General features: G+C 53.9%; 1 protein-coding gene across 4 annotated transcripts; it reads left to right on the forward strand.

The window, feature by feature from the left end:
* The first annotated feature begins 1,232 nt into the window (after positions 1–1,232).
* Positions 1,233–27,945, forward strand: RAB11FIP5 (RAB11 family interacting protein 5). Of its 4 annotated transcripts, none has more exons than XM_042870930.1 (7): positions 1,233–1,706; positions 9,859–10,298; positions 11,255–11,960; positions 17,096–18,745; positions 19,199–19,318; positions 23,362–23,551; positions 24,170–27,945. In XM_042870930.1, the coding sequence occupies exons 1-7, from the start codon at positions 1,321–1,323 to the stop codon at positions 24,377–24,379; spliced, it is 3,702 nt and encodes a 1,233-aa protein (XP_042726864.1). In that variant the 5' UTR covers positions 1,233–1,320; the 3' UTR covers positions 24,380–27,945. The 4 variants fall into 4 exon arrangements, with proteins under 4 accessions (XP_042726864.1, XP_042726865.1, XP_042726866.1 ...); XM_042870931.1 differs by having other exon boundaries at positions 23,362–23,545; XM_042870932.1 differs by lacking the exon at positions 19,199–19,318.
* The last annotated feature ends 7 nt before the right edge of the window (positions 27,946–27,952 follow it).

The raw sequence follows: 27,952 nt of genomic DNA on the forward strand, positions 1-27,952 counted from the left end.
CACCGCAGCCCCGCTGCGCTGACCCGTGGCCCTGCCCTTATCTCAATGGCATCAGCACGCTGTGATCGCTGTGTGATAGCACCCAAAGGGCCCCGAGGAGCAACGTTTGGCTGTGACCTTGCTGCAGGGGTCGGGGAACTTATTAGAGACGTTGGGGAGGTTTTTAATTGCTTATTAGGAGCCGGTCCGGGTGCATTGGGCTGCCTGCCCTGGCTGCTGCGTGGGAAATGAGTTTAAAGCCAAGGGAAGCTGTGCAGAGACACACGCACATACGTGCACACATAGCAAGCGTGGGCACACGTGCACATGGACACAGCCACGTGCGTGCACGTATATTCACACACCTCCATGTGCACACACAGTGCACACCCTGCAGCACAGCCCCAGCACAGCAAACATCACCCCCAGGTGCTTTGCCCACATGCTGACTGCACCGTGGTGCCCATTAGGTTGCAGTGGGAGCGCTGCTGTGCCCCCCCTCATCCCACAGCACTCTGCAGTGCAAACCCCATGCAGCTGGAATCTTTTGCACGGCATGGCGCACGCACAGCACGGTGCAGGACAGCGTGGTGCTTGCACAGCTTGGTGAACAAACAGGTGCACGCACAACCTGACGCAGCACAGCACGGTGCACAAAGAGATGCAAACGCACCGTTCTGCGCACAGCACAGCGCGTGCATAGCACACTGCAGAGCAGCCTGGTGCACGTATAGCAGGCGCACGCACAGCACGGGGTGCCCGCAGCACGGTGCAGAGCCTCGTGCATGCACAGCGTGATGCACGCACAGCCCCGTGCACATCACACTGCATTCACAGCACGGGTGCACGTGCAGCACGATGCAACAGAACGCAGCGCAGGACAGCTGGCTGCTTGCAAAGCCCGGCGCGTTCCTTCACAGCTCTGCGCAGTGCAGCGGGCAGCGTGCAGAGCGGAGGGGGCGTGGCTTTGGAGGAGAGGGCGTGGCTTTCTAGTCGAGGGGGCGTGGCTTACGCAAAGGGACGTCGTTTAGAATGACGGCAAATGGGGACGTGGATTAAGAGGAGGCGTGGCTTATAGCAAGGGGGAGTGGCTTGTTTACACTGGGGGCGTGGCTTATGGGGGGCTTTTAGAACGAGGCCGCATGGCTTCGGCCATGAAGGGCGCGGGGTTCGGAGGGCCGTTTTGGTGGGCGTGGCTTTATGGGCGTGGCCTGCCGCGGGGCGGGGCGGGGCGGGACGTGCGGCGGTCGCGTTGCGGCCCGGCTGCGGCAGCGCAGCGGAGCGGAGCGGTGCGGATTTGAAGCTCGGCCCGGTCCGGCCGCTCTCTGTCCCTTCCCAGCCATGGCGCTGCTCCGCGCCGCCGCGCTGCCCGCCGACGGCCCCCCGGCTTGGCTGCCCACCCACGTGCAGGTGACGGTGGTCCGGGCCCGGGGGCTGCGCTGTAAGGGCGGCGGCGGCGGTGGGGGCAAAGCGGGCAGCAGCGACGCGTATACCATCATCCAGCTGGGCCGAGAGAAGTACTGCACTTCGGTGGCCGAGAAAAGCGGCGGCTGCCCCGAATGGAAGGAGGAATGCGCCTTCGAGCTGCCGCCCACCGAGCCCGGGGCTGAGGCCGCGTTGCTGCTCACCGTTATGCACCGCGCCCTGGTGGGCATGGACCGCTTTCTGGGCATGGCCCGGGTACCGCTGCGGGCTGCGGGGCTGCAGGGCAGGGCGGCCGAGGAGAGGTGAGCGGGGCGGAGCGGCTCCGTGAGCCGTAAAGGGGCTCCGTGGGCCCCCGAGAGGGTGTCTGGGGGAGGGGGGGGTCTGTGTGAGGCTGTCACGGGGAATTGGGGGTCGTGGAGTTATTGTGTGCCTCGGGATGTGGGGTCTGTCGGGCTGTCATTGGGAATAGGGTGTCATTGGGTCTGTGTGGATCACGAGAAGGGGTTGGAGGCATTGAGGATCCTGTGGTTCTATGATGTTCTATAGGATTCCGTGCTCTGGGAAGGTGTTTGTGTGAGATGGGGTGTCACAGGGTCCGTTCATTGGATATCACAGGGAATGGGACGTAATGGAGCCCTTATGTGGCTCTGGAAGGATATGGGGTGTCGTGGGGTCTGCGTGGGCCCTCATAAAGATGTCATAGGAAACAGGGGTGTCTTCATACCCCAAGGAGGGGATTGCAGGAGGTGGGCTGTCATGGGATTCACCTGGGCCCAGAAAAGGGCACTTGTAGGAGGTGGGGTGTCACAGGCTCCATGCGTGGTCCCTGAAGGGTGTCACAGGGAATATGGCACCGTGAGGTCCTTTTCTGCCCCAAAAAAGGAGATGAGGTGTTGTGGGGTTCGTGTGGGCCCTTGTAAGGCTGTCAGAGAGGATAAGATGTCATGAGGTCTCTTTGTGCACCAAGAGGGGAACTGTAGGAGATGGGTTGTTATTGAGTCTATGTATGGCCCCAGAAGGGTGTCGCAAAGAGTAGGGTTCCATGGGGCCTCATTGTGCCCCAAAAAGGCATTTGTAGGATATAGGGTGTCATGGGGGCCATAGAGCCCCAGTGGGTGTCATAGGGAATAGGATGTCACTGGGTCTGTGTGAGATCTCTTCGTGCTTCCAGGAAGGGAGTTGCAAAAGATTGAGTGTCATTGGGTCCATTTGGGCTCCTGGAAGGGAGATGAGGGGTCACAGGATCCATGCATGGCTTCACAAGGAATAGGACATCACAGAGTCCTTGCGTGCCCCAAAAAGGAGATGGGTGTCACAGGGTTCTTTGATGTGGGGCCCTCCTAAGGCTGTCATGAAGTCCATGTGTGTCCCATGAGGGGGGCTGCAAAAGGTGGAGGTCTTAGAGGGTCCATGCATGGTCCCAGAAGTGTATCGCAGGGAATGGGGCATCGTGGGGCCCTTGTGTGCCCCAATAAGAGTGTCACAGAGAACAAGGCATCATGGGGACCCTCTGTACCCCAAAAAAGGCCCCGTGGGCTCTGTCCCCCCGTAATGCTGTGCCATGGGTTTGTGGATTGCGTGCTTTCCCCTGACTTTTTCCCATCTGCAACCCACTCTTCCCAGCCCCAAAATGGGAATTGAGGGGACAGCCCTGGGGGCTGCCACATGGCTGTTCCCCCCGGCATTAATTTTGCTTTGATTTCTATTAACCCTGGCTGGAAAACGAGCTCCAGATCTTCAGTTCTGCCCTAATGCAGAGCAGCACCGTGGCTCCCTGCAGCCAGGCTGTGCGTGGAGAGTGGCTGCAGGGTTTTGGGGTGCGAGGAGCTCGCAGGCTGCGTCCCACGTTGGCACAGCTGGGATTTGGGCAGATATCCCCAAAAATGGGCCGCTTGTCAATGCTGCAGCTTTGGGGCTGCAGTGCTTCTGGGTTTGGGTGCTAAGGGGGGGTCTTTCTTGCACCCCTTTGTTTGCAGGGCCCCGTCTGCATCCCTTGCTTGGAGGCACAAAGCTGCTGCCAGCTTGAACGCAGCCCAGAGGAGAGGAGGAAAAAAAATAATACAAAAATAGAAAGCAACAAAGCAGGCCTTGGTTGTCAGCGTGGTGACCTTGCTCTCGTTTCACTGCTGATTTTTGTTGGGTGGAAACTTTGTCAGCAGTGCTTTTTCTTCGTGTTTTCAGCTCAGCGGAAAATGCGCCGTCCAACTTGGCCCCGTGTCACGGAGTGAGGCTGGGTGCGTCTGGCAGCATTTATCAGCTGAATGGCAACATGTTTGTCTGGGAGGGGAGAAGTCAGCTCTTGGTTTTGCCTAAGAGGGCTCTCGTGGCCTTTTTGGGTGTCTCCTGGCCTTTTTTGGTATCCTTGGGCTTAACCCAAGCTAGAAAGCTTCGGGTTGGCAATGCGGCAGCAGCCGTGACTTGCAGTGCTTTTATTTTTAAGTCGTGGCTTTAACCCTGTTGAGCTTTTCCTGCGTTGGCTGTGATGGTGTGGATTTTTGGCTGGTGGGTGCCTGCAGGTTGGGATGCTCTCCGAGGGGAGTAGTTGGCTTTTATCATTTGTATCCGTGTTTTGGACAAACAGGTCCCCTCCAGCCCTTTCTCTGTGCCTGGGTGGCACCCACCTTTCCTCTGGTTGCCAACATCTTTGGTCAAAGCCATCGAGCCAATGCAGGTTGGACCTTGCTGTGAATTTGGGATGGATTTGGGGTGGTGGAGGAGACCTGCATGGGGTCTGTCACCTCTGTCCGTGGTCCTGTGTGCTGCTCAACAGATGGGGACCTTAAGGCAACCCCACTTGGGGGCAAGGGACAGTCCCCAAATCCACACTGAGGTTCCATCGCAGTCTGTCCATCCCCAGCTGTAGGTCCTGGCCTTGAAGAAGGTCTGGGAGGTGAGAAATGTGAAAGTGGGGTCTTGGGTTGGCTGAGGGTAATGGGATCTGCTCAGGTGTGGCAGGCTGTGATGAAATCCTTATTTTGGTTCTCTGAGGGGTTGCTGCATCTCGGTGCACGGCCGCTTGGCCAACACAGGAAGTGCTGTGCTGTGTTGAAATGCCTCAGGGCGATGGAAGGAGGGGGGTTCGTGCCCCACTGCTTGGGTTGGGCTGCTACCCAGGCTGCCCCTTCTCACCCTGATTGGATTTAGAATCAGGGAAGCATGAAGGCTGGAGAAGGCCTCTAAGATCTCCAAGCCCAACCGCAATCCATCCCACCGTGCCCACTGACCACATCTCTCAGTGCCACATCCCCATGGTTCTGGAACACCTCCAGGGACGGTGACCCTGCCATCTCCCTGGCAAATTCAGGAGCTTCATTGCCCTGTTCTGCTCTGGGCTGGATGTCCTTTGCCCACCTCCATTCCCACGCCCAGCCCTGTTGACCACGTAGCACGTTAGAGCTGCAGGTGCTGGGGTGTGAGCTCTCTTCAAGCTCAGGTTGTGTTTTGTTCTGTTTTGTTTTCTTTCTTTAAAGATATTGATGCAGGTGGAACCCCCAACCTGGGTGAAGACTGGCACGTTGGCTCTGGACTCTTGGTGGCCCTCCCAGGGTCCCTCTGTCCCCTGACAGCCAAAGAACTGCAGGCACAGTCTCCTTCCTCCACTTCGCGCTCATCTGTAGAGCTCTCCCTGCCTCCAGCAGTGGTTTTCCCCTGGCAGCTACAGGAAAAACCCATAGGAGGCCCCAAAAACACCGTACACGTTCTTTGTCACCATCACTGAGTGCTCTGCTGCTGTGGGTTGTGGTCTGTGTACCACTGTTGCATGGGGTTTTCTAGGCAAGAGGAGTCCAAAAAGTCCTCAAATCCTTTCCTGCACATTTCTGCTGAGTGAAAGCAGCTTTAAAACCTTTGCTGGTGTCTCTTGTTGCTCCCCATGTCTTGTTGGGGCCTACAGATACGTGCAAGCAACCATGAGGGTTGGCTTTCTTCATCAGGACTTTGCAGCAGGGATGTGGGGTTGGAGTTTCTTCTCGTCTGAGCTGCTCCCTCAGTTCCTGAGCCTGGGGTGCTTTGAGTTGCTTGGTTCTGCCTGCCAGCCCTTCTCTTTAGAAGAGGATTTACAGCAAATCATGCTCTTCTCTGCACCCATTTCCACCTCCTGCTCAGCCATTGCAGCAGGGAAACCTGCCGAGCAGCCCTGTGCCGTCACCCATGCTTTGCATCCCACCAAGCTGGGCCTCATTTTCTCCTTTTCTTTATGCGTTTGAGGCTGGCAGAACAGGTCAGGGCGTATGGTGATCGTGGGCACAGTGGTTTTTTGGCTCATCTACTGCTTGGATTTGCAAACCGTGGGAGCTCTGGAGCATAAGCAGTTAACGAGGGCTCTGCTGTCTCTTGCTGTTATTCTCTTCATTCATAAATGTTTCATGCTCCATTTTACAGCTCCTTGAATCTCTCTGCCCGTCCTCTTCCTGGGGTCAATGTGACACTGAGGGATGTGGTTAGTGGGCACAGTGGTGAGGGGTTGGTGGTTGGGGTCGGTGATCTTAGAGGTCTTCATCAACCTCTGTGATTCTGATGGGGGGAAAACCTTTCATCTCATCTCTTTAAGCTGATTTGCAGTGAAGCTGCCCGTGGTTGTCCTCATGCCAGCGCTGCTGATAGCTCTTCTCCAGCCCTGGAGCCTGCCTTGCTCCTGTCTTTGTCCCCTCCGTGCCACCCTGCACCCTCAGCCCACCGACACGGGGCTGGAGTGGAAGCTTTGAGGCCTCTTAGAGGACCATTTGTCGGGCTGAATTCAGTCTCCCGAGTTCCCTTCCTTCCTTCAGCCCATGTTTATTTTCAAGCTGTGCTTTGAGCAGCTCACAGGGATCGCCGTGCAGAGCAGCCTGTCCAAAACCAACACCAAAGGAACCGACGCAGCAGAAAAGCTTCCCGGCACCAGTGGGGGAAGCTGCATCAAAACAAGATCAGACTGCGAGCCCAGGGGGCTGTGCTGTTTTCCACCCTTTGCTTCTCTTCTTGATATGGAGCTTCCTCCATGCCTCCGTGCCGTTCCCCTTATGGCCCCAATGGTGTCTTTTTCTGCAGACGTTTGGGGTTTCCCTGGGTTTCCTCTTCCTCACCTGCCCATCCCTGGCTCTCTGTTGAAGTTGTCACTAATTAAAGACCTCTCATTAGCAGGGCTGAGCTTGTTGCAGGGTGATTCAGCAGTAAATGAGAGGCGGAGAGGGTTCTGTCTGTCCCTTGCTCTGAGCTGCAGCTCAGGCAGGAGCGCTCCTGCTTCATTCCAGGTGAACCCCAAGTGCATCCCTAAAGCTGCGCCTTACTGAGTGGCTCCGGCACCCCAGGAAGCTCTGTGCAGCCTGCTGCTAGCAAAGCACCGGGTCCAGTCTGGGAGAGAAACTGGGAAGGCATTGCTGGAGGTACCCAAGGGGATGGCGATGGGTTGGGCGCTTCGGCTCAGCGCGTGGTTTGGTGCCGATGGGGGTGCAGAAGGGACAGGAGACGTGGGGCTCTGTGGGATCTCTTCTCCACAGTCAGCTTTGCCTTTGCATTAAGGGACGGCTCCGTGTCCCGTTGTCTCCTCCGCTCCCATTTCCACCCCAGGGTGTGTTTTCCCTTTGCTCAGCACTTTCTGCCAGCAGATGGGGGGGAAACGCGTGCCCTGCGGGGGCCTCGAGCCACGGCAGCGCTTTGCGCTCCGCTCCCATTGATCTCAGCAGCAGCAGCAGAAAATAGCACTGTGCTCCTGCTGCCTTTTGGCAGCTCTCCTTGTCTCTTGGTGGAGGTGAGTGGGAGTGGAGCAGAGCCTTTGCATAAGGAAGGGGTTTTAGCCGTGCTGGATGGTGGGGACCCATGTGAGCACACAGGCGATGCTGATGGGAGTTTGGTGTTGGCTTGTTTGGCTTCCCGAGAGCCCGGCGGGGCCCCAACTGTTTCCCCTTTGTGGGGCATCTGCGTGGAGTTCTGTTTGTGATTTCCTCTCTCAGCCCTGTGCTGGGCAGGCTGCTGCCTCCTCCCATGCATGCCACGGGAGCTGGGTGTCTCCATAGCCATTGTGGTGCCCCTTTTAATTTTGCATAGAATCATTAAGGTTGGAGAAGGCCTCTGAGATCCCCAACCCATCTCACCGTGCCCGCTGACCCTCAGTGCCACAGCCCCACAGTTCTGGAGCACCTCCAGGGATGGTGACCTCACCACTCCTGGGCAGCTGTGCCACTGCCTGCCTGCTCTTCTGGACAATAAATGTTTCCTGATTCCCAACCTGGCTCTCCCCTTGTGCAAGGATGAAGCCATTCACCTCCTTCCAGGGAGCTCTGATGTCCCCTCTGAGCCTCCTCTTCTCCAGACTGAGCCATCCCAGCTCCCTCCGTGTAGAATCACAGCACGGGTTGGGTTGGGGACCTTAAAGCCCATCCAGTTCCAACCGTGGGCATGGACTCCTCCCATGGACCAGGTGCCCAAAGCCCATCCAGCCTGGCCTTGAGTCCCTCCAGGGATGGAGCATCCACAACTCCTCCTCCCCTCTGCAAATCTTGGAGGTCTTTTCCAACCACGATAATTCTATGAAATCCCTCTTGGGGTGGGCATAAGAGCAAACAGGCCCATCAGCAGCTTGTGTTCTTCTTTAAACCCATCCCGATCCTGCTCTGGGTGCATTTGTAGCTCCACTGGAATTGATTTAAATGAAAATAACAGCAGCCATGAAACGTGGAGAGACATGATCCACCCAAATACTCATCCCATGAACTTTGAGCCCTGCCTAAAAATAGCACATCTCCCTTTTTTGGGGTGCAGTCCTGACCTGTTGGGTGCTGGGAACCCCACGCAGCTCCTTTATCCAGTGCCAGCCTGGGCAGAAGCTGTTCTGGAATGGACACTTTTAGAAGCAGAGCAGGTTTAGAGCTTGTTCATTTGAAGGCATCATTACCGAGCAGCCAAATTAATTGTAATGAGTGCAGTGTGGTAAGTGGGGGATGCTGCGAGCGTGTCCATGTGAGATGGGGTTTTACATCTCCTCATCCTCAGATGCCTTTCCCCATGTTAATTCATCCCAAGCTCTCCCTCTCTATTTTCCCCATGGGGTGATGATGTCAGATACAAAACCTGCTTGTGAGGTTTTCTCCCATTCCAGGAGTCAGCCACAAATCTGCTTTTTCCTTATCTTCCTGCATTCCTGGAACCAGGAAATCTTTGAGGTCCTTTCCAACCCAAACCATTCTCTGATTTTTCAAGCACTGGGGTGCTGAGAATTGTTCCCCATTTGTGAGGGTGGACAGAATGGGCTCAAAGCCTGTGCCCAGCAAAGTCATGGGCACTCCTCAGTGGCTCCTGAATGGGGAATTGAGGACGTGGTTTGGATTTCCTCCTCGCTCCTATGATTTCAGCAGGGTTACACCCGTCTCCAACGCTTCACATTTTCCTCCCCTTGTTTTTTCCTTTCTGGTGACTTTGCTCTTCTAAGCAAACTCTTTTAACAGCCTAAAACACGGCGAGGATTTTTTTAGTGGTTGGGAAATCAGTTGGAAATTATTAGAACACCTCTAAAAATGCCTTCCTGCTCCTGTTGTTGTTGCAGATCCCCAGGCTGGGTGTTGGGGCCATCGGAGCTGTCTCACCCTGCCCTGCTCTGACATTCTGGGTGGAAATCTTGGCTTAGACCAAGCAGGTCTCCATGTTGTTTTGCAGCCTGCTGATAATTCACAGTGCTGTTATCTGGGGCCCCAGGGAGCTCATCCTATCCTGCGAGGGGAAGGGTGCTGGGTCTGCGGTGCGAGGCGGTTATTTCAGGAAGAGATGCTTCCCTTCTGGCCCAGCGTTGTGCTGCCCCATCTGAACCTGTTGCTGTGGGGAATTAGGGAAGTGGAGTGTAGAAATGAGTTCCTCTGGGTGTTTCTTGCTTTCCTTTGCACCATTTGTTTCAGCTAGCAACAGGCAACAGCCCTCTGCCATCCCACAGCACGGCTCTGTGCCCGGGTGTCCTTTGAGTTGTGGATCCCTGGAGGTGCCCAAGGCCATGGATGGGACCATGGGCAGCCTGATCTGGGGGGAGCACCCAGTCCATGGCAGGAGTGGGGCTGTGGGGCTTTGGAGTCCCTTCTCAACCCAACCGTTGTGTGATTCTGTGATCCTCTGCCATCACTGGAATTGTTGTTTTAATGAATACCATGGATTCATTAGGGTTGGAAGTGGCCTCTAAGTTCATCAGGTCCAATCATCAGTCCATCCCCACAGTGCTCACCAGCTATGTCCCTGAGTGCCACTTATCCACACCTCCAGGGATGCTGACTCCTCCAGCTCCCTGAGCAGCCTGTTCCAATGCCTGAGAAGAAATTGTTTCCAATTAACCTGAAATCAAATATTTCCTAATATCCAACTATTGAGCTCCTTTGCTATGACAGTGCAGACTCCCATATGGGAGGCTGGATTCTGACTCACCGGCTCTTAAATATTGCAAAACCCATCACAAAGCACTGATGGAGAGCCCTCTCCTCATCTTTTCTCTGTCTTCAGGTGGCACAAGCTGCACTCCAAGCCCGGCAAGAAGGAGAAGGAACGTGGTGAGATCCAGGTGAGCATCCAGTTCACACGCAACAACCTCACGGCCAGCATGTTCGACCTGTCCATGAAGGACAAACCGCGGTCACCCTTCGGCAAGCTGAAGGACAAGATGAAGGGCAAGAAGAAGTACGACCTGGAGTCGGCCTCTGCCATCATCCCCAGCAGCGTGGGCGCGCTCGACATGGAGGACGATTACGACGTTGGCGGCAAGAAGTCCAAAGTGAAGGGCTTCTTCCTGAAGAACAAGCTGCGCAAGTCGTCCCTAACACAGTCCAACACCTCGCTGGGATCCGACAGCACCGTCTCATCAGCCAGCCTGGGCATGGCCACCAGCGGCCCTGAGGTAACCAGGTCCCCCAGCAGACACAGCAGTCTGTCCACGGAGCGCTCCGGTAAGAGGATGGTGGCGTTAATCCCACCCGTTTGACCTTTCTTTTATTTTGAAGGGGTTGTGGGGGCTCTCTTGCAAATTGCTTCACTGATTGCTTACCTAAGAGGCGGTGTCCTACACGAACCCTCTGAGATCTGCCTGCCTGCCAAGAACGGGGGGAAAACATCCAAGATTTGGCTTGGAATGCCAAGGCTGCGTGCAGACGGCCCCGCTTGGCTGCTTTGCACCACCGTGGGGTGTAGGGGTGACTCGGGGCTGTTTCTCCTCTGCTCTACAAGAGCAGGTGGCAAAGAGCAGCTCCTTGTGCCTAATGAGCCGCCTCCGGCTCGGGAGCAGAGCTGGGGCAGGGGCAGAGCTGGAGCAGGGACTGCTTGCTGGTGATTAAAGCAATCCCAGCTCTTGGCGCTGGCAGAGCGATGATTTGCAAACAAAAAAGGCTCTTGTCAAGAATTAATTCTCGCCGTCCCTTGAAAACAAAATCTATCATTACATGGTTTAATTGGCTGGAGACTGCCAATTCCCGGATGGGGTGGGAGTCCCAGGGTACCGAGTGCTGGGATCTGCTGAAAACTTCATCAGGAGAGAGAAGAGGGAGGAATGGCACGGACCTTCCTTACTGCACCACACAGCAGCCCAAGGGCCTGTCTGTGATTTTCGGCTTCTTTTGGCCAGATCCCTGCGTTCATTGTAGCCCTCAGACCCTGTCTGACAGTGGTTTTCACCTTACTGCTTTCTGGATCTTGAAGAGATGTGCTTGGGGAGATGTACGGCCTTGTAGAGCCACGTGCTTTATGACCTGTGCTTTATCTCCCTCTGAATTTAATTATAGTTGAGTAGAGCCTGGGAGGGGAAAGGCTGGTGTAATTCTGCAGCTCTCATCAGTGTTTTTTAGTAGGTGAAGCTTGCTGTGCCCATTACACAGCTGGCCTCACCCAGCCTTGTGCTTTCTCCCTGCAGTGAAGGATTTTTTACCTTCTCCGAAGCTGACCCACAAGAGAGCATTCAGTGACGACGTCTCCCAGGTCAGCCCTGTCCTGGAGCCAAAAGCAATCCACAGCCTGAAGCCAAAGACAGATCCCGTGTCCCGCTCCTCCCTCTGCATCAATGGGAGCCACGTGTACAGTGATGAGCCCACCCTGAGGAGCCCCGTGCCCACCCCGCAGGGCTCCACTCCGCTGCCTGTCCCCAAAAGGCCAGAGGAGGGTTTTGGCTTCATCCCGATCCACGCTGACCCCCACGAGGTGCCCTGGGGGGCCGGCAGCTTGGAGAGGACGCAGCAAAGGGACGAGATGAGATTCATCCCCTCTCCTCCCAGCTTGGTTTTGCAGGAAGAGCTCAAGGTGTCCACCAAAGCCGTGACCCTCAGCAACCACCTGGGCAGAGCCAGGATGGAAGAAAACAGCCGCCTGGAGAACAAGCCGACCCAGGTGGCAACACCCATGGTCTTCTCTGCAGAGGTGATGAAGGAGAAGCAACCCGAGGAAATGAGGAAAGAAGAGAAGAAAACAAAGGGCGGGCTGTTCCACAAGAGTGATGCGGGGAGCAGGGGCCAGGGGGAGAAAACCGGAGCCTCGCACGGCCCTGCAGCAGTGGGAGATGACAGGAGCAAGGCTGGAGGCTGGTTTGGTTCCAAGGAGCCCAAAGACTCCCCCCAGAAACCCAGGTCAGTGAAATGGGGCTGTGGGCACCCAGCTGTTCTCCAGCTGCCCAGTGCTGCCCAGATGAGATGAGAGCAGGGGAAATGCCTCCTCGACCCTGCCCTTGTGAAAGGGAGGGTGCTTCTTCCTGGATCCTCCCAAACCCGCTGTGCTCATCCATGGCTCGTGAAGGGGAGGTGTATCCCTGTGCAGAGGTGCAGCTCCACGTGCCTTGCTGTGCAGTGGGAATGGGCTGTGCTGCGATCCAGGCGCTCACCAGGAGTGCAGTGCAGGGTTTCATTGCTCAGGGAGAGGGAGAACATGAGGCTGTAAGAGCCAGCAGTCTGCCTGGATCCAGAAGGTTCTTTTGTTGTAGGGATTTCCTCATCTGGGCTGACTTTAACCTAATTTATGAAGCAGAAGGATTTTCATTCAGCCTAAGCCTTCTTTAACGAAGAGGTCTTTCAGGCTTCTTCTACGTAATGGGATCCGTGTGTGAGCTGTGCTGCTTGTAAGGTGCTCAGATGTGAGCCAACAGAGTCACTGCCTTCACCCACAAAGTTTCAGGGTCGTCAGAGTACCCAAGGTTTGCTTAGGCTCTGCTTTTTGGATGCCTCTTTGCAGGCTTCTCCATACAGCTCTTCTATTTTGTAAGGAGAAGCCTGGATGAGCCACCAGCTGTGTGTTTTGGTCCTCAGGATAGGATTTCCTTTGAAACAATACATTCTGGAAGGAAGAGATTCCCAGGGGATCCTTCTGGGATCTTCTTAAGCGTCTGAATGGGCTTTAATTGCACTTGGCAATTTTAAGATGGGGAGTTATGAGCTGAAAGTGTAACGAGGGAGACTGGAATGAGACATTAGGAGAAGTCTCTGATGGGGAGCATTAAGCCCCAGCGCTGTGGGATTTGGTGTAGCAGTGGATGAGCACCTTTGGGCAGCACTGCAGAAGCTGTTGGCTCAGCTGTTGGCCCAGGCTGGGAGGTGGATGCCCATTAGTTCCTCTTTTTGGAACTTTCTTTCTTGGTCATTCAATTCTCTGGGATTCTGTGATTTTTAGGATCTTGTGGATCTTGAGCTCCTTCAAACCAGCGATTCCAACGTCGTTTCTCATTCTGATCATGAAGAACTCGTACTTCTTTTACTTCATTCTCCTCCCTTACACCAGGAGACCTCACAGAGCGATTCAGCTCGAAGCTGTTGAGAGGTTGATTGCATCTCGATGGCTGAAATCTGTATCTCAATAATCAGATGCATATTCCCTCCCAAGCGTGCTGCTGAAAAGCCAGCAGCGCTTATCTGCTTATCATCTGGAGGAGAAGCAAGGCTGCTACTCATTTACCCGCATAACTTCTGGGTCTGAGGATGGATTAACCTTTGCTTTGTAGAGCAGAGCAGCTCCGAATTCGTGGTGGGAGCGGGAGGTGGGTGCTGTCTGCTCTTGGAGACCTGAATGAAAGGCTCTGTGGGGTTTGCTGTGCTTCAGGTGACATGCTTAAGGGTTGTGTGCAAGGAAGAAGCTCAGCAGGCTTATTTGAGGCAAGGCCTGGGGCGAAAACAATCCCTTCCCATATTTTCAGGCTTTCCTACAATGTTATCAGAGCACCGCAGGTCCCGCTGCCTCCGGCGTGAGTTGGGATGATAAAATGGGGCTGCATCTCATGCTTGGCAAGAGGCAAAAAAGAGCCTGTTTGCAGGTTAAAGCCCTTCCAAGGCTAGAGCCTTTTCCTTCTGTCATTGCTTTCAGGGGAGGAAAGCATAAAACTTGCCTGCTGTGGTTGTTGCTGGTCCTGTGTGGCCAGCAGTGAGGCTGAAAACTAAAATCCATCTTGGGAGCCATTAGGGTTGCCCTTGCAAGGGTGAAGAATGGCTCTTATAGCACCTGTGCCTGCTTGTTGCATCTGGTACCCACATCCTACCTCTGCTTCCCACAGAATGGCTTGGGTTGGAAGGGACCTCAAGGATCATGAAGCTCCAACCCCTCTACCACAGGCAGGGCCACCAATCTCCACCTTTAATACCAGACCGGGCTGCCCAGGGCCCCATCCAACCTGCCTTCTTTTTGTTATTGTTATCTGTATGGTTTGGGAGGCAAATCCGTATAAAGTAGGGCCTGTCCCCATCTTGTTCAAGATGAGGGGACAGCTGTGTGCATGACAGAGGTGAGGACAGATGGAAAACAGTGTGGTTCCTTCTAGGATAAGAACCCGACCTGTGCATTTCCTATTGAAAAGCTCCACTTGCACATCACCTCCAGGCCCTTCCAGGCTCCCACCTCATACAAACATGTCCTGGGTTGCAATGCTGATCTCTTCCCAGCCCCAAATCCTGCCATGCTGGAGTCCCCCAGGAAGGACCTTACATAGGATGCCTGAATTATCCATGGAAATCCTGGCCTGATGTCTTCCCATCCACCTCTCCTAGGACGCAGGGGTGGGGTTTTCCATCAGCCCCAGCTCTTCACCTCGGTGTGCTACGGATTCGATCCTCCCACATCAAACAGGCTGTTTCCAGGCGACTTTCCATCAGGCAGTTGCTCAGTCATATTTTTCATTTTTTTATTTTTTTTTCTTTTCCCTTTTGTCGTCGTTCTGCTGGGAGGCTAAAATGCGCCTGTGAAGTGCTGCCAGCAAAATAAATGAGGGCAGGAAGGTACCCGCTATTTATTTTGGCTGGCGGAGCTGCGTGCAGGGATCTGGGAGGAGGAGGAGGAGGAGGAGGGTGAGTCAGCATTTCATTGCAGCAGAGATCCTCCATCCAAGCGGAGGTTTCCCTCTAGAGGAGCACAATGTCCTCAGCCCCTTTGCTGAGCGCTTCCAGCATCCCTGGTGGAATGAAGCAGTGGGGATTTGAGGGGGGTGGGTTTGTGTGGGGGAGAGGGCAGGGGTGCTAAACAGGAGGGGATGCTCACCCCGAGGACAGAGGTTGGGTGGTGACAGTGCGGGTGGTGCTTGGAGAATCAAGGCAGGTGATTAAAATCAAGAAGGACGTGAGCTCTGCTTTTGTGCCTTCAGGCTGGCGCCTTACAGGATGGTGTCACTGCCAACATGGAGGTGCTGCAGTTCTGCTGCACCACAGCCAGAAGCTGCGTCCCTTCTGCTTTGCTTCCTCCAGTTAGGGATGGATGCTCACACCTCTTGTGCCCCCAGGCACAGCACAGCCTGCTTTGCTGGGTGCTGGCATCCGTGTGTAGGCTGGGGGACAGCTGCAGGCTGCCAAATGGGACGTCCCCATGTACCAATGGGCCCAGCGTGGGCTTGGAGAGACTGTGGAGCTCCTCCTCCACCTGTGCAGGTGGGGATCTGGTGGGCTAGGGTAGGAATTTCTCCAGCCAGACTTCTGGAAGCTGTCAAGGTTGTTAGCGGTGAGCGCTCATTAGGAGCCTCAAGCTGATTAATGCTCTGTAGCGACTTCAGTCTAGAAGACAGCAGAGCTGCTTGGATCAGCCGTGGGTTGCTCCTTCTAAACGCTGCTTAAGCAGAATGATGGATGAGGGTTCTTAATCTGGACTGAACCATTAATGTGAGCACGAGCAAGGAGCAAAGAGGAGTAGGTCAGGATTGTGTGCTGCCCAGCGTTGCCTCAAGGTCTTGTTTGTGGCCCCTAAGCTGGGGCAGCAGCTCCCAAAATCACTGTGAGAGTCATAGGAAAGATGGAAAGGGTGGAGGAGTTGGTTTGTTGCGTACCAACAGACAGACAGACGCCCTTCAAATGCTGTCTGAGCACAAAACTGACACAGCTGTAGGTGGATGATGGTGTTTGTTAATGTTTGCCTCAAGGTGGCATTTTTGTGCTTTAAAATACTTTAAAAATCTTTTTGTGACAAAACCATCTGTAATAACAAGCAAAAATAGTCCATGCAGCTTTGCTGATGGCCATGATCTTCTGGTGCTGCTGCCTGTGATCCCTTCCAACTTGGGTCAAGCAGGCTGGAGCCTGAGGGCTGCTCACTCCCTGTACGTGTTGGCAAAGCAATTGCTTCATTTGTTCTGAGTTCAGCTTTGATCAGCCAGCACTGGGCATATCGGTGTCTGCATTTCTCCAAGCTAAAGTGGGGTCTCTCTGAAGCCCTGCCATGAAGTGAAGCATGATCCAGAGCTGGCAGGGGTAAGTCATGGGGAGGAGGTTCAGGGGGAGGGAATGCTGCTGTTGGAGCTGGGTATTAGGGAAGGGGTCTGACCCAGACGGTGGTGGTCACGGCTGGAGCTCAGGGAGCATTGGGGTACTGCTCTCAGCCATAGGGTTTGGGTGGTGCTGTGTAGAGCCAGGGGTTGGTGGTCCTTGTGGTTCCCTTCCAACCTGGTTATTCGATGGTAAGATGGCCAGCCCTGGTCTGGCAACGGGCATTGGCAGAGAAGGTCCCAAAAGAAAGACAGGTAAATGTGGTCCCTCTTGGAAAAGCAGCGAAGGACTGGAGCCCAGCCTGGGCCAAGGTGAGGAGACATCTGCAGGAGGGGGCTGATATCCAGAGATTTGGATGGCCACTGCTGTGCTGATGAGCCCAGCACGTGGTGTGACACTAGGGTGGGCTGGGGAAGGCTCACTCTTGGGTGTTCTTACCCCAGCTGCTCCTCACGTGCAGGGAAACTCACAGAACTGAACCAAGTCCTTGGGCTGCAGGAGGTAGAGAAAGCTCTCAGACTCCTGAGGCTTAGGGCTTGCTAAGGAGAAAGGGGAAATTTGGAGGACAGTTGGAGAAGGGCTGCCCTTTCCTTTTTGTAGTGCATGCCCTTTCCATGCATTGACTCCATAATCATTGCTCTGCCTAACAAGAGAGACGAGTATGTATTGATCATTGCATTGCTTTGAATCAAAGCGTTTGTGGTGTGTGTGGTGTATGCTTACAGCACTGTCACAGCATTAACCAGGAGGACTGTTTTGTCTTCCCTCCACAGCCTGGAAGTGTCTCCTCAGGTAGAAACCAGCTCAGATGCTCCTTCTCATTTTCCTTCCCGCTCCCCTGCCCGATTCCCTGCTGCTGCTGTAGCCCATCTTGCTCGCATGCTGAGCCCTAACCTCCCTCCTGCTACCGGAGACAGTCAGCCCGGATGCTTGTCCCCTACCAACCCATTCCTCAACTCCCTGCAGAGCAATCCCTTCTTTGAGGACCTCCTCGCTGACCAGGTACTAAATTCTCCTTCACCTACTCACTTTTTCTCTAGTTTCCCGTCTGAGCCGCATGCTTCAACAGAGGTCGCTGGGAGCTTGTGTTCCTCTGAGGATTGCAGTCCCTCTGCCTCCCTAAGACTTAAAGATCCGGAGGGAGAATCTCCAGCCAAAAGCGTTGGTGTCCCCGTGCCCGAAACCACTCCTCCGTCCCATACAGACCCTCCTCCTCCAGATGAGGAACCCACCGCCTCTCCTCCTCCCCTCTCAGAGTGGGATGAGACCTTCGATGCCTTTGCCACCAGCAGGCTCAGACCAGACCCGAAGAAGGAGGACTTCTTTGCTTCGGTGGCAGCGGAGGGCATGGCTTTCATCGACGATCCCGATGCCGCCAGCCCCACGGAACGGTCAGCTGAACCAGATCCCGAGGAGGGGACAAAGGGCTTTGAAAAGGCCGAGCCGCAAATCAGCAGCGAAATGCCCCCAGCGCTGCGGTCTTGGACGAATTTCTCTGGTTTGGATGTTGGGGCAAACCTGGTGAGCACAACCCAGGAAGCGACTGTGATAGAGGATGTGCTGAGCCCCGTGTCCGCAGGGTCGGCGGCGAGGAGGAGGAAGAGCAGCACACCGATGGTTTGGGCCGCCTCGCTGTCGTCTGGGAATCCAGGGGAAAAGGAGGCTTCCACCCTGCTGGGTGCTGATAATTGTGCTGGGGAGGAACGGGACAGTAATGAGGAGGAAACCTCGAGTGTAGGGGAGAATGGCTGGATGACCATTGCCACCGAAACTGCGCCCGATCCTTCTGAGAGCACCCAGAGCATTGGCCAGGGCAGCGTGTTTGGGCAGCGGCCCTTCCACGGCGAGGGCACCTTTGAAACAAAAAGTACTCCTCATGTCCTTCCCCGAAGCACCTTCAGCTCTGAAAACACAGCAGAAACAATATCGGGCAGCAATGTGGCTGCTGTACCCCCACGGGTAGTGCAGGACATGGCAGCAGGGTGCTTCCCCGTGGCTCCGGGCGTGGGGAAGGAGCTGCAGGATGATGGCGGGGAGATGTTTGACATCAGGAGCTCGGTGTACCGGCTGCAGGCCAGCATGCGGCTGGAAGCTGGCGAGGGCCATGTGAAGATGGGCTCTGATGCTGTCCTCACAATGTGGACGGGTGTGCGAGGGAAGGAGGAGGTCATGCCACCTCCCAAACCTCCGCGGTGGTTTGCGGCCGTGTGTGGCAGAGGGGAGGATGAGAACAATGCTAGTGACACAACGGCAAGGCAGCGAGGTGGGGAGGAGCAGCAGGAAGGTGAGGAGGGCCTGGAGCAACCACGGAGCCATCCGAGCAGTGACACGGCTGTCCCTGCACCTCACACGGCTGTGCGTGAGGATGCTGCTGACGTGGAGGCCGGAGGGGACGCTTCTTTGGGAGAAGAGCCACCGGAGATGAATGGGACAGATGGGGCTGAACACTTTGAGACCTGCCCCTCCAGGTTCTCCGTAGACGAGCTCACCCCATCGGGTGCTGCAGGGAGCTGGAGTCAGCCGGCTTTGTCTCCTGTGTCACAGCTCAGCCTCAGCGCAGAGCCATCAATAGCCCCAGAGCAGGAGGAATGCCCTGAGGAGCTTGGTGTGTCGCCCAGGCCGGACTCAGGCCAACCCGAGACCTTCTGGACGGCACTGGAGGAGCAGGAGGCATTGGGCCGCCCGCACAGGTTAGCGCCGGAGCAGGACCAGGGTGAGGGGCCGGCGGTGGGCTGTCCCCATCGGGCAGAGCAGGGCTGGCCGCCTGCAGGGATAGACTTCAAGAAGGCGGAATTCTGGAAGCCAGATAGAACGGAGGAGAGGAGCGAGCAGGATGCTGCAAGCCCAGGCAATCCCTTTGCTCTGGCAGTCAGCCCTATTGCCCCCGCAAATCCCTTTGTGGAAAAGCCAGCAAGCACCCTTCCCGTCCAGGCTGTGCTGCCTGAAAGGTTCGCTCAGGGCTTCAGCTCCCCCCAGCTCCATGGGGAAGCCCTTCAACAAGGCTTCCAGCCCACTAACCCCCAAGGGGACCCGCTAGGCAATCCTTCCCTGCATGACAGCCAGCCCTTGGCCTTCTCCACCCCTTTCCCCGTGGCTGTGACTAACCCTGAGCAGTTTGATTTCCCCTCCCCTGCCGTGACCAGCCATGCTGCAGCCCAGCCCTGCCCTTTGCCGCAGTCCGGTGACACACAAGCTTCAGCACTCGTGGTTTTGCCCAGGGAGACACAGCCAGCTGAGAAGCCCTTTTTCCAGCAGACGACCAGGTGAGCTCTCCGGGGAAGGTGTGAAGGGTGTGTATTTGGTAGAGGCTTAACCCTGTCTCCCTTCTGCTCTGATCAGGGACCTCAACTCTGGCCGTGCTGGCTCTGAGGAGGATGCTCTGCACTGTGCCGAAGGTCCTCTCCTCACCTTCCCATGCTGAATGGTAACTGTGCTCCCTGAGAGTCCTGCCTGGGCAGCTGGAAGCCTTGGCTCTCTTGGATCACAGTGGGGAACAGCCAGTGGTGTCCCCTCTTAGCTCTAAACGAGGGTGAAAGGTTTGACGCATCCAAGATCTGCCCCAGGGAGAACCCAGCCGCGACAAAATTGCATTTAGTGCTAAATTTTGGCTGCATCATCTTCCCTGTGCTTGCAAAATAGGTGCCTCTTCCATGGCTGCCAGGAGAGCTTCCAGCTGTTAATGCTCTCGTGAGTCCCCTCATGGCATGTGCACAGCTATTCCCTTCTCATTAATTCAGCTTTGGTTTCTTTCTTTGTTTTTTCAACAACCACCAGGTACTAAAAACTTTCTTCTCTCTGTAGCCAAAAACAAAAAACAGAAGTTTCACCAGGGCGGTGTCAAAAAGCCATTTTCCATTCCCTTCTGCCAAGGTGCCCCTGGGACTTCACCTCCAGGGTGATGGCAAGGAAACATTATGGTGGTGGGTCAGAAGAAAGAAAGGTTTATTTCCTCCTTCCAGGTCCGTCTTTTGCTGTAGGAATGCAGTGTTTAGGGCATGGCGTGTGGTAGCTCCGTGTGCTCTGATTCCTTTTACTGAGTCAGGTTTTTTAATCCTTCTTAACTGGGTTATTCATTCTCTGACAGATAACCTTGGTCAAAATCTGCGGATAGCCAGATCATTGTTAATGTTTCATGGAAAGAGAAGTGTCCTGCTATCCCAAAGGGTAAAATTAGGCAATGAGCAGAGTGTAATCCCAGGATTCTCTGTAAGTAGAGTCATAGAATCATTAAAGGTTGGAAAAGACCTTTAGGATGACCAAGTCCAACTGTCAGCCTGTCACCACCATGCCTACTCTTGGACTGTGCGTCCACCCAAGGCCTGGCTGGCTTGTGGGAAGGAAGTGGGCTTGGATCTAAGAGCTGATCATCATTTGAGTGCTGGCCTTTGTCGTGTTACATGTCTGACAAGTCCTGGAACATCTCTGCTCTGGTTCCTCTACCTGTGAAAATGCTTTGGATACCTGCTGCTGGGATTCAAGGACCTTTGAAGAGTTACTGTTGTATCTGTGGAAGGCACTGAATCATGAAATCATAAGATCCCTAAGGTTGGAAAAGACCTCTAAGATCCCGAGTCCAACCCCAGTCCATCCCACGGTGCCCATAACCACATCCCTCAGTGCCACATCCCCACAGTTCTGGGACACCCCCAGGGATGGTGACCTCCCCCTTCACTCCCTTGCAGCTGTGTCAGTGCCTGACCACTTTTTTGGAGAAGATTTTTCCTAATATCCAACCTGAGCCTCTTGGGGAGGTGCCAGTAATTGTCATGGGGGCATAGAGGCAACGTGAAGAGGAAAGGGACCTGGGGGTGTTGGTTGATGCTCAGCTGTGAACATGAGCCCACAGTGTGCCCAGGTGGCCAAGAGGGACAACAGCATCCTGGCCTGCATTAGAAATGGTGTGGCCAGCAGGAGCAGGGAGGTGATCATCCCCCTGTACTCAGCTCTGGTGAGGCTGCACCTCGAGTACTGTGTTCAGTTTTGGGCTCCTCACTGCAAAAAAGACATTGAGGCCCTGGAATGTGCCCAGAAAAGGGCAGTGAAACTGGTGAGGGTCTGGAGCACAAACCTTATGAGGAGCGGCTGAGGGAGCTGGGATTGTTCAGTGTGGAGAAGAGGAGGCTCAGGGGAGACCTCACTGCATTCCACAACTTCCTGAAGGGAGGTTGTGATGAGGAGGGGTTTGGCCTCTTCTCCCAGGCAACGAACAGCACACGGGGAAATGGCTGCAAGTTGTACCAGAGGAGGTTTAGGTTAGACATAAGGAAGAACTGTTTCTCTCAGAGAGTGGTCAGGCACTGGAATGGCTGCCCAGGGAGGTGGTGGAGTCACTGTCCCTGGCAGCGTTCAGGAGGCGTCTGGATGAGGAGCTACAAGATCTGGTTTAGTGCTTGTGGTGGCAGTGGTGATGGGAGGACAGTTGGACTGGATGATCTTCTAGGTCATTTCCAGCTTTGTGATTCCATGTGGAAGGGCCATTTTTCTGGTCCCCATGACGGCACTCTCCTAGATGCATGTTCTACTAGAACAGCCAGTGGCATGTAGGAAAAGATTTGGTATTAAAGAAGTAGAAGGAAAAAAGGCTTCAAACCTAGAGCAGGCTTAAAGGTTTAGCTGGGGCAGAAGTGTTGTTCTCCTCCATCAGATAAAGAAGGAGCTGGTGTGTGATGAACTGTGGTGGGTTTATGTGACAGGGTTGGGAGCAGTGCTGGTCCTGAGGTCATATCACTGCTATGTGCAGTGAGAGGGCAGCAGGATTGTCTTTGTCTCAAAATGAGGTTTTAGGTGTAATCGTGTGCCAGTCTTTGCAGTCTGAATGTAGTCCTTGTGGAGAGCTCAGTGTCAGAGAGTGGTTTGCCACATCCAGAAATAGACTGGGGATAGTTCATCCCTTTTCCTTCTGTAAGGCCCTTCTGCAAGCAGGGCTGGCCCCCAGGTGCTGCGTGCTGCATCTGCCCTGCATTTGCCCTTTGTTGCCTTGCTGTCTGTGAGAAGCATTTTAATAGGAAGATAAAAGGACTTAATTCCTAAGCTGCTGTAGAGAAATTCCCCCCTGATTTTTACTACACTCAGCAATCACCTTGGGAGCATCACTGGGAGCAGTGCTGTGACACAGCAAGGTTTGCTCAGGAGATGGGTGGAAGGAGAAGTGCTGGGGCTGTGCCTCCTTCATCTGGGAGATGTTTCATCTCAAAGGCATGAATTTTCATCGTAGATCTACGGTCACTTGGAGGCACAGTGGTGGATTGAGCAGTCTGCTGGTGTGAGTGATTAATTCTGCTTTCAAGTTGGCATCCATCAGCTGGTGGATGGAAGGAGGTCCGGTGTCTCAGCGCATCCATCTGGGCTTTGTCTGTGCATCTGGGCGCCTCCTGCGCAGGGTGTCGGAGCTGGTTGGTACTGCTGTCCTCTCTGAAAAGGGAAGCAGGAGAGAGGCATTGTTGTTTTAGATATGAAGAAAACTTCTCCCTGTCAGCATGATGGGGAGGTTGCACATCCTCATCTGTCACTGCTAGCAAGGCACAAGGATGCCAGCCTCGGACTTGGGCCATCCGGCTGATGCCGTATGCAGTGCTTCTACCTCTGTCCAGTCAGCTTGGAGTGGGGCTCAGAGCCACTGCTCTGCTTTAGGAACTGCAGACACGTGGTTACAGCACAAGCTGGGCTTTAGAGAGATCTGTCAGCCTGGCTGGCAGCTCATGGATCAAGTGAGTGTTCTTCCTTCCACTGATTCCTGAAGTCCATGAGTGTGAATAGAGTCTGTGCTTGCCTTTTTTTCTTCAGAGCTGAGCTCCTCTGAGCACAACATCTCTTTCTCCTGCAGTGGTTCTGCACGAGAAGCCTTCACAGGGTGCCCACTGCAGCTGATGAGCATCAAGGCTTCGTGGAGATCTTGATCACATTTTAAGGTCTTTCAGTACAGCATGCAGGTCCCGCAGGAAGGTAGCATCAGGTCACTTCTCTTTCCATCATGCTGAAAAGCACTCCTGGCAGCCAGGAGTTTCAACCCACAGCACTCTTAGCGTGGCCTGAGCAGCACAGCATGTGCATGGGGCTTTTGAGCCCCTTGGACACGTGCTTGGCTGAGGTACTGTGACTGTGCAGATCCCATCTCTGGCTGGTTACAGTGCAAGGCGTTGTTTCTTCTCTCTGTGGAGAAAGCAGTTTTTGAGCAATGCAAACACAATTTAACTACGTGAAGCTGACTGAATTTGATAAGTGGGTCCCAAACCCCTAAAAACCATAGGGACAGCCAATTGCTTTAAAGCTTAGCAGGGCATTCATTATCCAACCTTGTTCTCCTCAGTCCTCACCCGGTGAAACCCATCAGTGCTGCAGTGCAGGAGGTCTCCAGTGAGAAGAAGCAGCAGAACAAATCCAGCCTGACCACAGCGCTGAGCAATGGCCTGGAGAAGCTGAAAACAGTCACCACGGGCAGCGTTCAGCCTGTGGCCCCCTCGTCACACCTGGAGAAAACAGACCCAAAGAAGGTAAAGGTAGGAGCCAAGTGCTGGGGTGAGGGCTGGCTTCCCACCTGCTCGTGAGGTTGGAGGTGGAGACAAAATGGTGGTGGAGGATGTGGGATGGGGTCTTGCCATAGGGTGACCAAACTCCCCAGGGCTTTCATCGTGAGGGATCTTTTAGCTCTTAATTCTGTTCTTTCCCTGTTATCCTGGCTGGAGGACTGGGTAAGCAGCTAATGGCAGGTCTCGTTATGGCAGTGGGTTCTGTTGTCTCTGTGCCTTTAGCTTTTCACTGTTGACATTTGGTGAAATGCTTTTTGGGGAGACCCTGTTTATTAATCTACTTTGTGGGAGGGCTCTGTGGTCACCTCTAGCTCCATGGAATCCATGCATCCAGGCTGCAGTGGCTGCATGTCTGGACAGTTGTTCCCTCTCCCATGTTTTTGTGCAACCAAGTGGCCACGTGGGAAAGCTGCTCTGTAATGCAGGATGTTCCAGGTTCATCAGGTGGGATTTGGAGGCGACAGATGTAGTAAACACTGAATGCTTTGGTATTTGGTGTATTGCTGCACCTTGCAAATGCTGACAGGAGTGAAGGGAGCAGTGCTTTTCATTCGACTTGCTGAACGTTCTCCTTGGTTTCTGCTGCAGGATCCCAACGTGTTGGACCAATCAGCCAAGTATTATCATTTGACCCACGATGAACTCATCCAGCTCCTACTGCAGAGAGAGAAGGAGCTGAGTAAGAAGGAGGAGCACATCCAGGAACTGGAGAACTACATTGACCAGCTGCTGGTGCGCATCATGGAGCAGTCTCCCACGCTCCTCCAGATCCCGCTGGGGGAAGCCAAGACCAAGTAACCTCCAGGCAGAGACCAGCATCACTTGCCTAAAGCACTTCCAGTAAACACGCTGCAAACATCCCTGCACTCCCCCCTCCTCTTAAAGAGGGCTTCTCCAGTGGCTTCTGTTCGCAGAGATAAGCAGGAATGGTTATCTGCTCCTTCCCAACCTAAGCTTATTCCAGCTCTGGCTCCAGGGAACTGTAGGGTGGTGGGCTGTCATCCACCCTATGGGGAGGAGCAGAGCCTTCCTCAGGAAGCAGATGCTTCCTGAGGTTCCTGTCATAACCAAGTAGCATCTTCTCAGGCACTCATCCAATACCAATGCTTTAAGTGGTCCATGAACATCTGGGAGCTGGAAACCAGGCACCTCGCCCTTGTCTTCATCCTGCTACTGCTGCTCTTCTGCCTACACTCTTCCACAGGCTCTTCTCTGAAATGGTGTGCTCTGGCTGATGGACAGCGTTAAACTGGCTGACAAAATCGGGGATGCCTAAACTCAGTAAGAGTCTACCAGCACGTTACTGTCCAGTAAGTCTGCTCAGCAGGGCAGCTGGGGAAGGGGCTGCTGCTGGATGCCTCCTTCCCTTCCTGCCCCGTATGTTGCACCCACAAAGGAAGGCTCTGAACAGCTGACTCCTCTTTGTGTCAGTACCTGGTGCAGTAAGAGGCAGTACGCAAAGCCACAGTGCTGCAGTCAGAGGCTGCAAAGACTCAAGCCAACATCACTGCCTGATTGTGAGCTGTGCTGGTTCCTTCTCTGCATGCAGGCAGGGTTGTGATGATGCCTTAGAGACCCAGCCCGAAACTGAACTCGTAGAGAAGGGCCGGTGATGGTTTGTGCACCATCAGTGCTGCAGGAGATCTTGCACGGCACCCAACCCATCACCAGGTGGGCTGTGCCTGAGATACTCCTGTATGCAGAAACCACAGCTGGATTTTCTGATCAGTATTATACTTCCTCTTTTCTGCACCTGCAAGAATTGCTTTCCACTGGCAGCCCCCTGTAATTGACTTTGTGTTGTCATTATCAATGCAACAGGAAAGCGCCACACAGACCGAAGCTAGTGTGCAAAGAAGGATGTCTGGCTGCCCAGCCACCTCTATGCATGATGTCCCGTTAGGTCAGACATCCACCAAACACAAATGCAAACCACATTCTGTGAAAGCTAGCAATCCAGTAATCAACGTGGATCACTTTCAAGTCAGTATTAGTGCCAGAACAGCTAAAATTAATTGTATCACACCTCACGCCAGCATCAGGTCTCTGGCAGCTTGGGCCCACCCCTAGAAATGCTAGGCCAGCTCTCTCGGGAGTTGACTGCTTCTTGCTACCTTGGAGTGACTGTATGAAGGCCTCTGTGTTGCTTGATGTAATAGATGGTGCTGGTGTGGGGTTGCTGGGTGCTGCTCCCAGCCACGTTGCAGCACAGCGCAGCTTCTGGTTTGGAGGTGCTGGGGGAGGGCATATAAACCTGTCCTTGTGTCAGTATTTTGGCTGGAAGGTGCCTGTGCAGGCAGAGGATCAGCTGGTGTGGGACTTGAGCTGTCTCAGCACGTAGGGCATCTTCTCTCTGCTGCAGATATCCAAAAGTTACAGGATTTATTTTAAACCTTTGTGTTCTTTTCTCCTTCCTTACTTCAACTTAACGCCATGACTGAGAAATTGTGCCTTTTGCAATAGAACAATGCCAGTTCCCTATGAGAAAAGGCTCTGAAATTCAATTCTCAGCTGACACAGCTTGGCCAGCTTCCTGTTCTGCTTGCCTGCTAATTTGAGCTAGGTGAGTCTATGTTTTAAAGCAGTCAGCAGAGCCTTCCCATCCCTATGGGCAATTTGTTTTGGTCTTTGACAGAAGTGCTGCGTGGAGATCTCCATGATATGGCAGATGTAGATAGAGGAGGTGATAATGAGGGAAGGTGTGGCAGATATTACAAGACCAGATGCAGCTGGATAAAGGCACTATTGGGTCACACTCAAAGCCTGAGGCTGACAGAAGTAAGAGGTATCAGCTTAAAAGGAGATTTGGCATCTCTGCTAGTGACAATATTTGGTCATGTCTAGCTTGCAGACGGTCATATTAACAGGAGGATTTGTTATCCTGGAAGATAGCAGCCATGAGCCATTAGTTCCCAGCTGTGCTTGTCCCTAATAGGGAACTAATTGGGGTTTTGCACCTCTCTACCTGCATCTTTATGTTCCTCCTCCCTCTGTGTGTCTCAGATGAAAGGAACTTCAATTTCTGGTGTGAGATGTGTGTCCTGCAGTGGCCATCCTGGCTCGCTGCTGCCTGACAATCAGCTGTTTCCTTGGGTTTCAGTGACAGGCATTACAGGTGCTCCCCACACACAAGTGCCAGTGCTTGTAGCTCACTACACCTCCCCGTCTCTCCTCCTCCTCTTCCATTGCATCTAACGGCCTCCGTATGCCCCTCTCTGCCTTAGGTGGCTCTGCCTCTTCTCCCAGAGCTTGAATGTTTTGCACTTTATATCTTCAAGTTGATCTCAGAGCTCCAGAGGGCCGTGTCAGGATCCCTTCAGCAATACGTGCTTCCTTCTGCCGCCTGCGGCTCACGGGGCTATGGAGAGAAGCAAGTGGTGGGGAGCCAAGGCTGCCATCACGTTTCATGTCTGTCAGAGCGTTTGGAAGTCCAGAGGTACCTATAAATGTTTAGGAGAAGGCATCTGAAAGGTGCTTTTGTCTTTTCTTTGTTTCTGCACCTCACTATTCCAAGAATGTTCCTCCCCACCCTCCCCAGTTTTTATTGTCTGCGGTAAAGCAAGCGTTTTACACCACTCACAGTGCTGTAGCCAGAGTGTGTAACCAGAGGACTTAGCTGCTTTGAAGAATAACTGGGGGAAATGTTGTCGAGTTACGTTCCAAATCCATGCTTAGTGATTATCTTCCAAAGGGAGGTGAGCAGCACTGCTCTCTGTGCAGGGCAGCACCCAGAGCTGCGCTGCTCTGTGCAGAATGAGCAGACAGAAGGACGTGAAGGAAGCTGCCTGGGCCAGCAGCAGCTTTTGGTGGGTTCTGTTTTAAACACAGCCACAGCAATAATTCTGTCTTTTGCCTTTTCCACCCTTATCTGTCCTTCTCTTTCCACGTTCAGACTGTTTGGGTTTTCTGCAGGGCACTGTTGCTCTCATCTGCTCTGTTTTTGTTGTCAGCCCACAACCGGCTTTCTTGCTGTTAAGAACTCTGGCCAAGTGATTGATTTTTGTCTTTGCTGCCTCTTCTGTCCCAAAATGATGGGACAGAAGAGCAGCTGAGGTATATCCTTAAACTGGAACAAACCTGAAGGGATGTGGATGCCGAAGTGTGATGTAGACCCAGCCATATGCCTTGTCTGTGAAGGAACAGCTGTGTTATAAACGTGGGGTGGAAAACCACCCCAAAACCAGAGAGCTCAGTGTTTGGGGGTTTTGGAGTTGTTGATTCCCTGTACTTCGCGTACGCGGGAGGTGGGTTCTGTGTGTTTCATGTTTTAATAGTTTGCAACTAATGTTTATAAAGAGAGCTTGTTATTTACATTTTAAGCACTTTAAAAAAAAAAAAAATAAAAGTTGTTCAAGCTGTTCCTAGATACTT

The sequence above is a fragment of the Lagopus leucura genome, unplaced genomic scaffold (genome assembly GCF_019238085.1).
Source record: "Lagopus leucura isolate 7727_CA_CO unplaced genomic scaffold, USGS_WTPT01 Super-Scaffold_100004, whole genome shotgun sequence".
Lineage (NCBI taxonomy): Eukaryota > Metazoa > Chordata > Aves > Galliformes > Phasianidae > Lagopus > Lagopus leucura.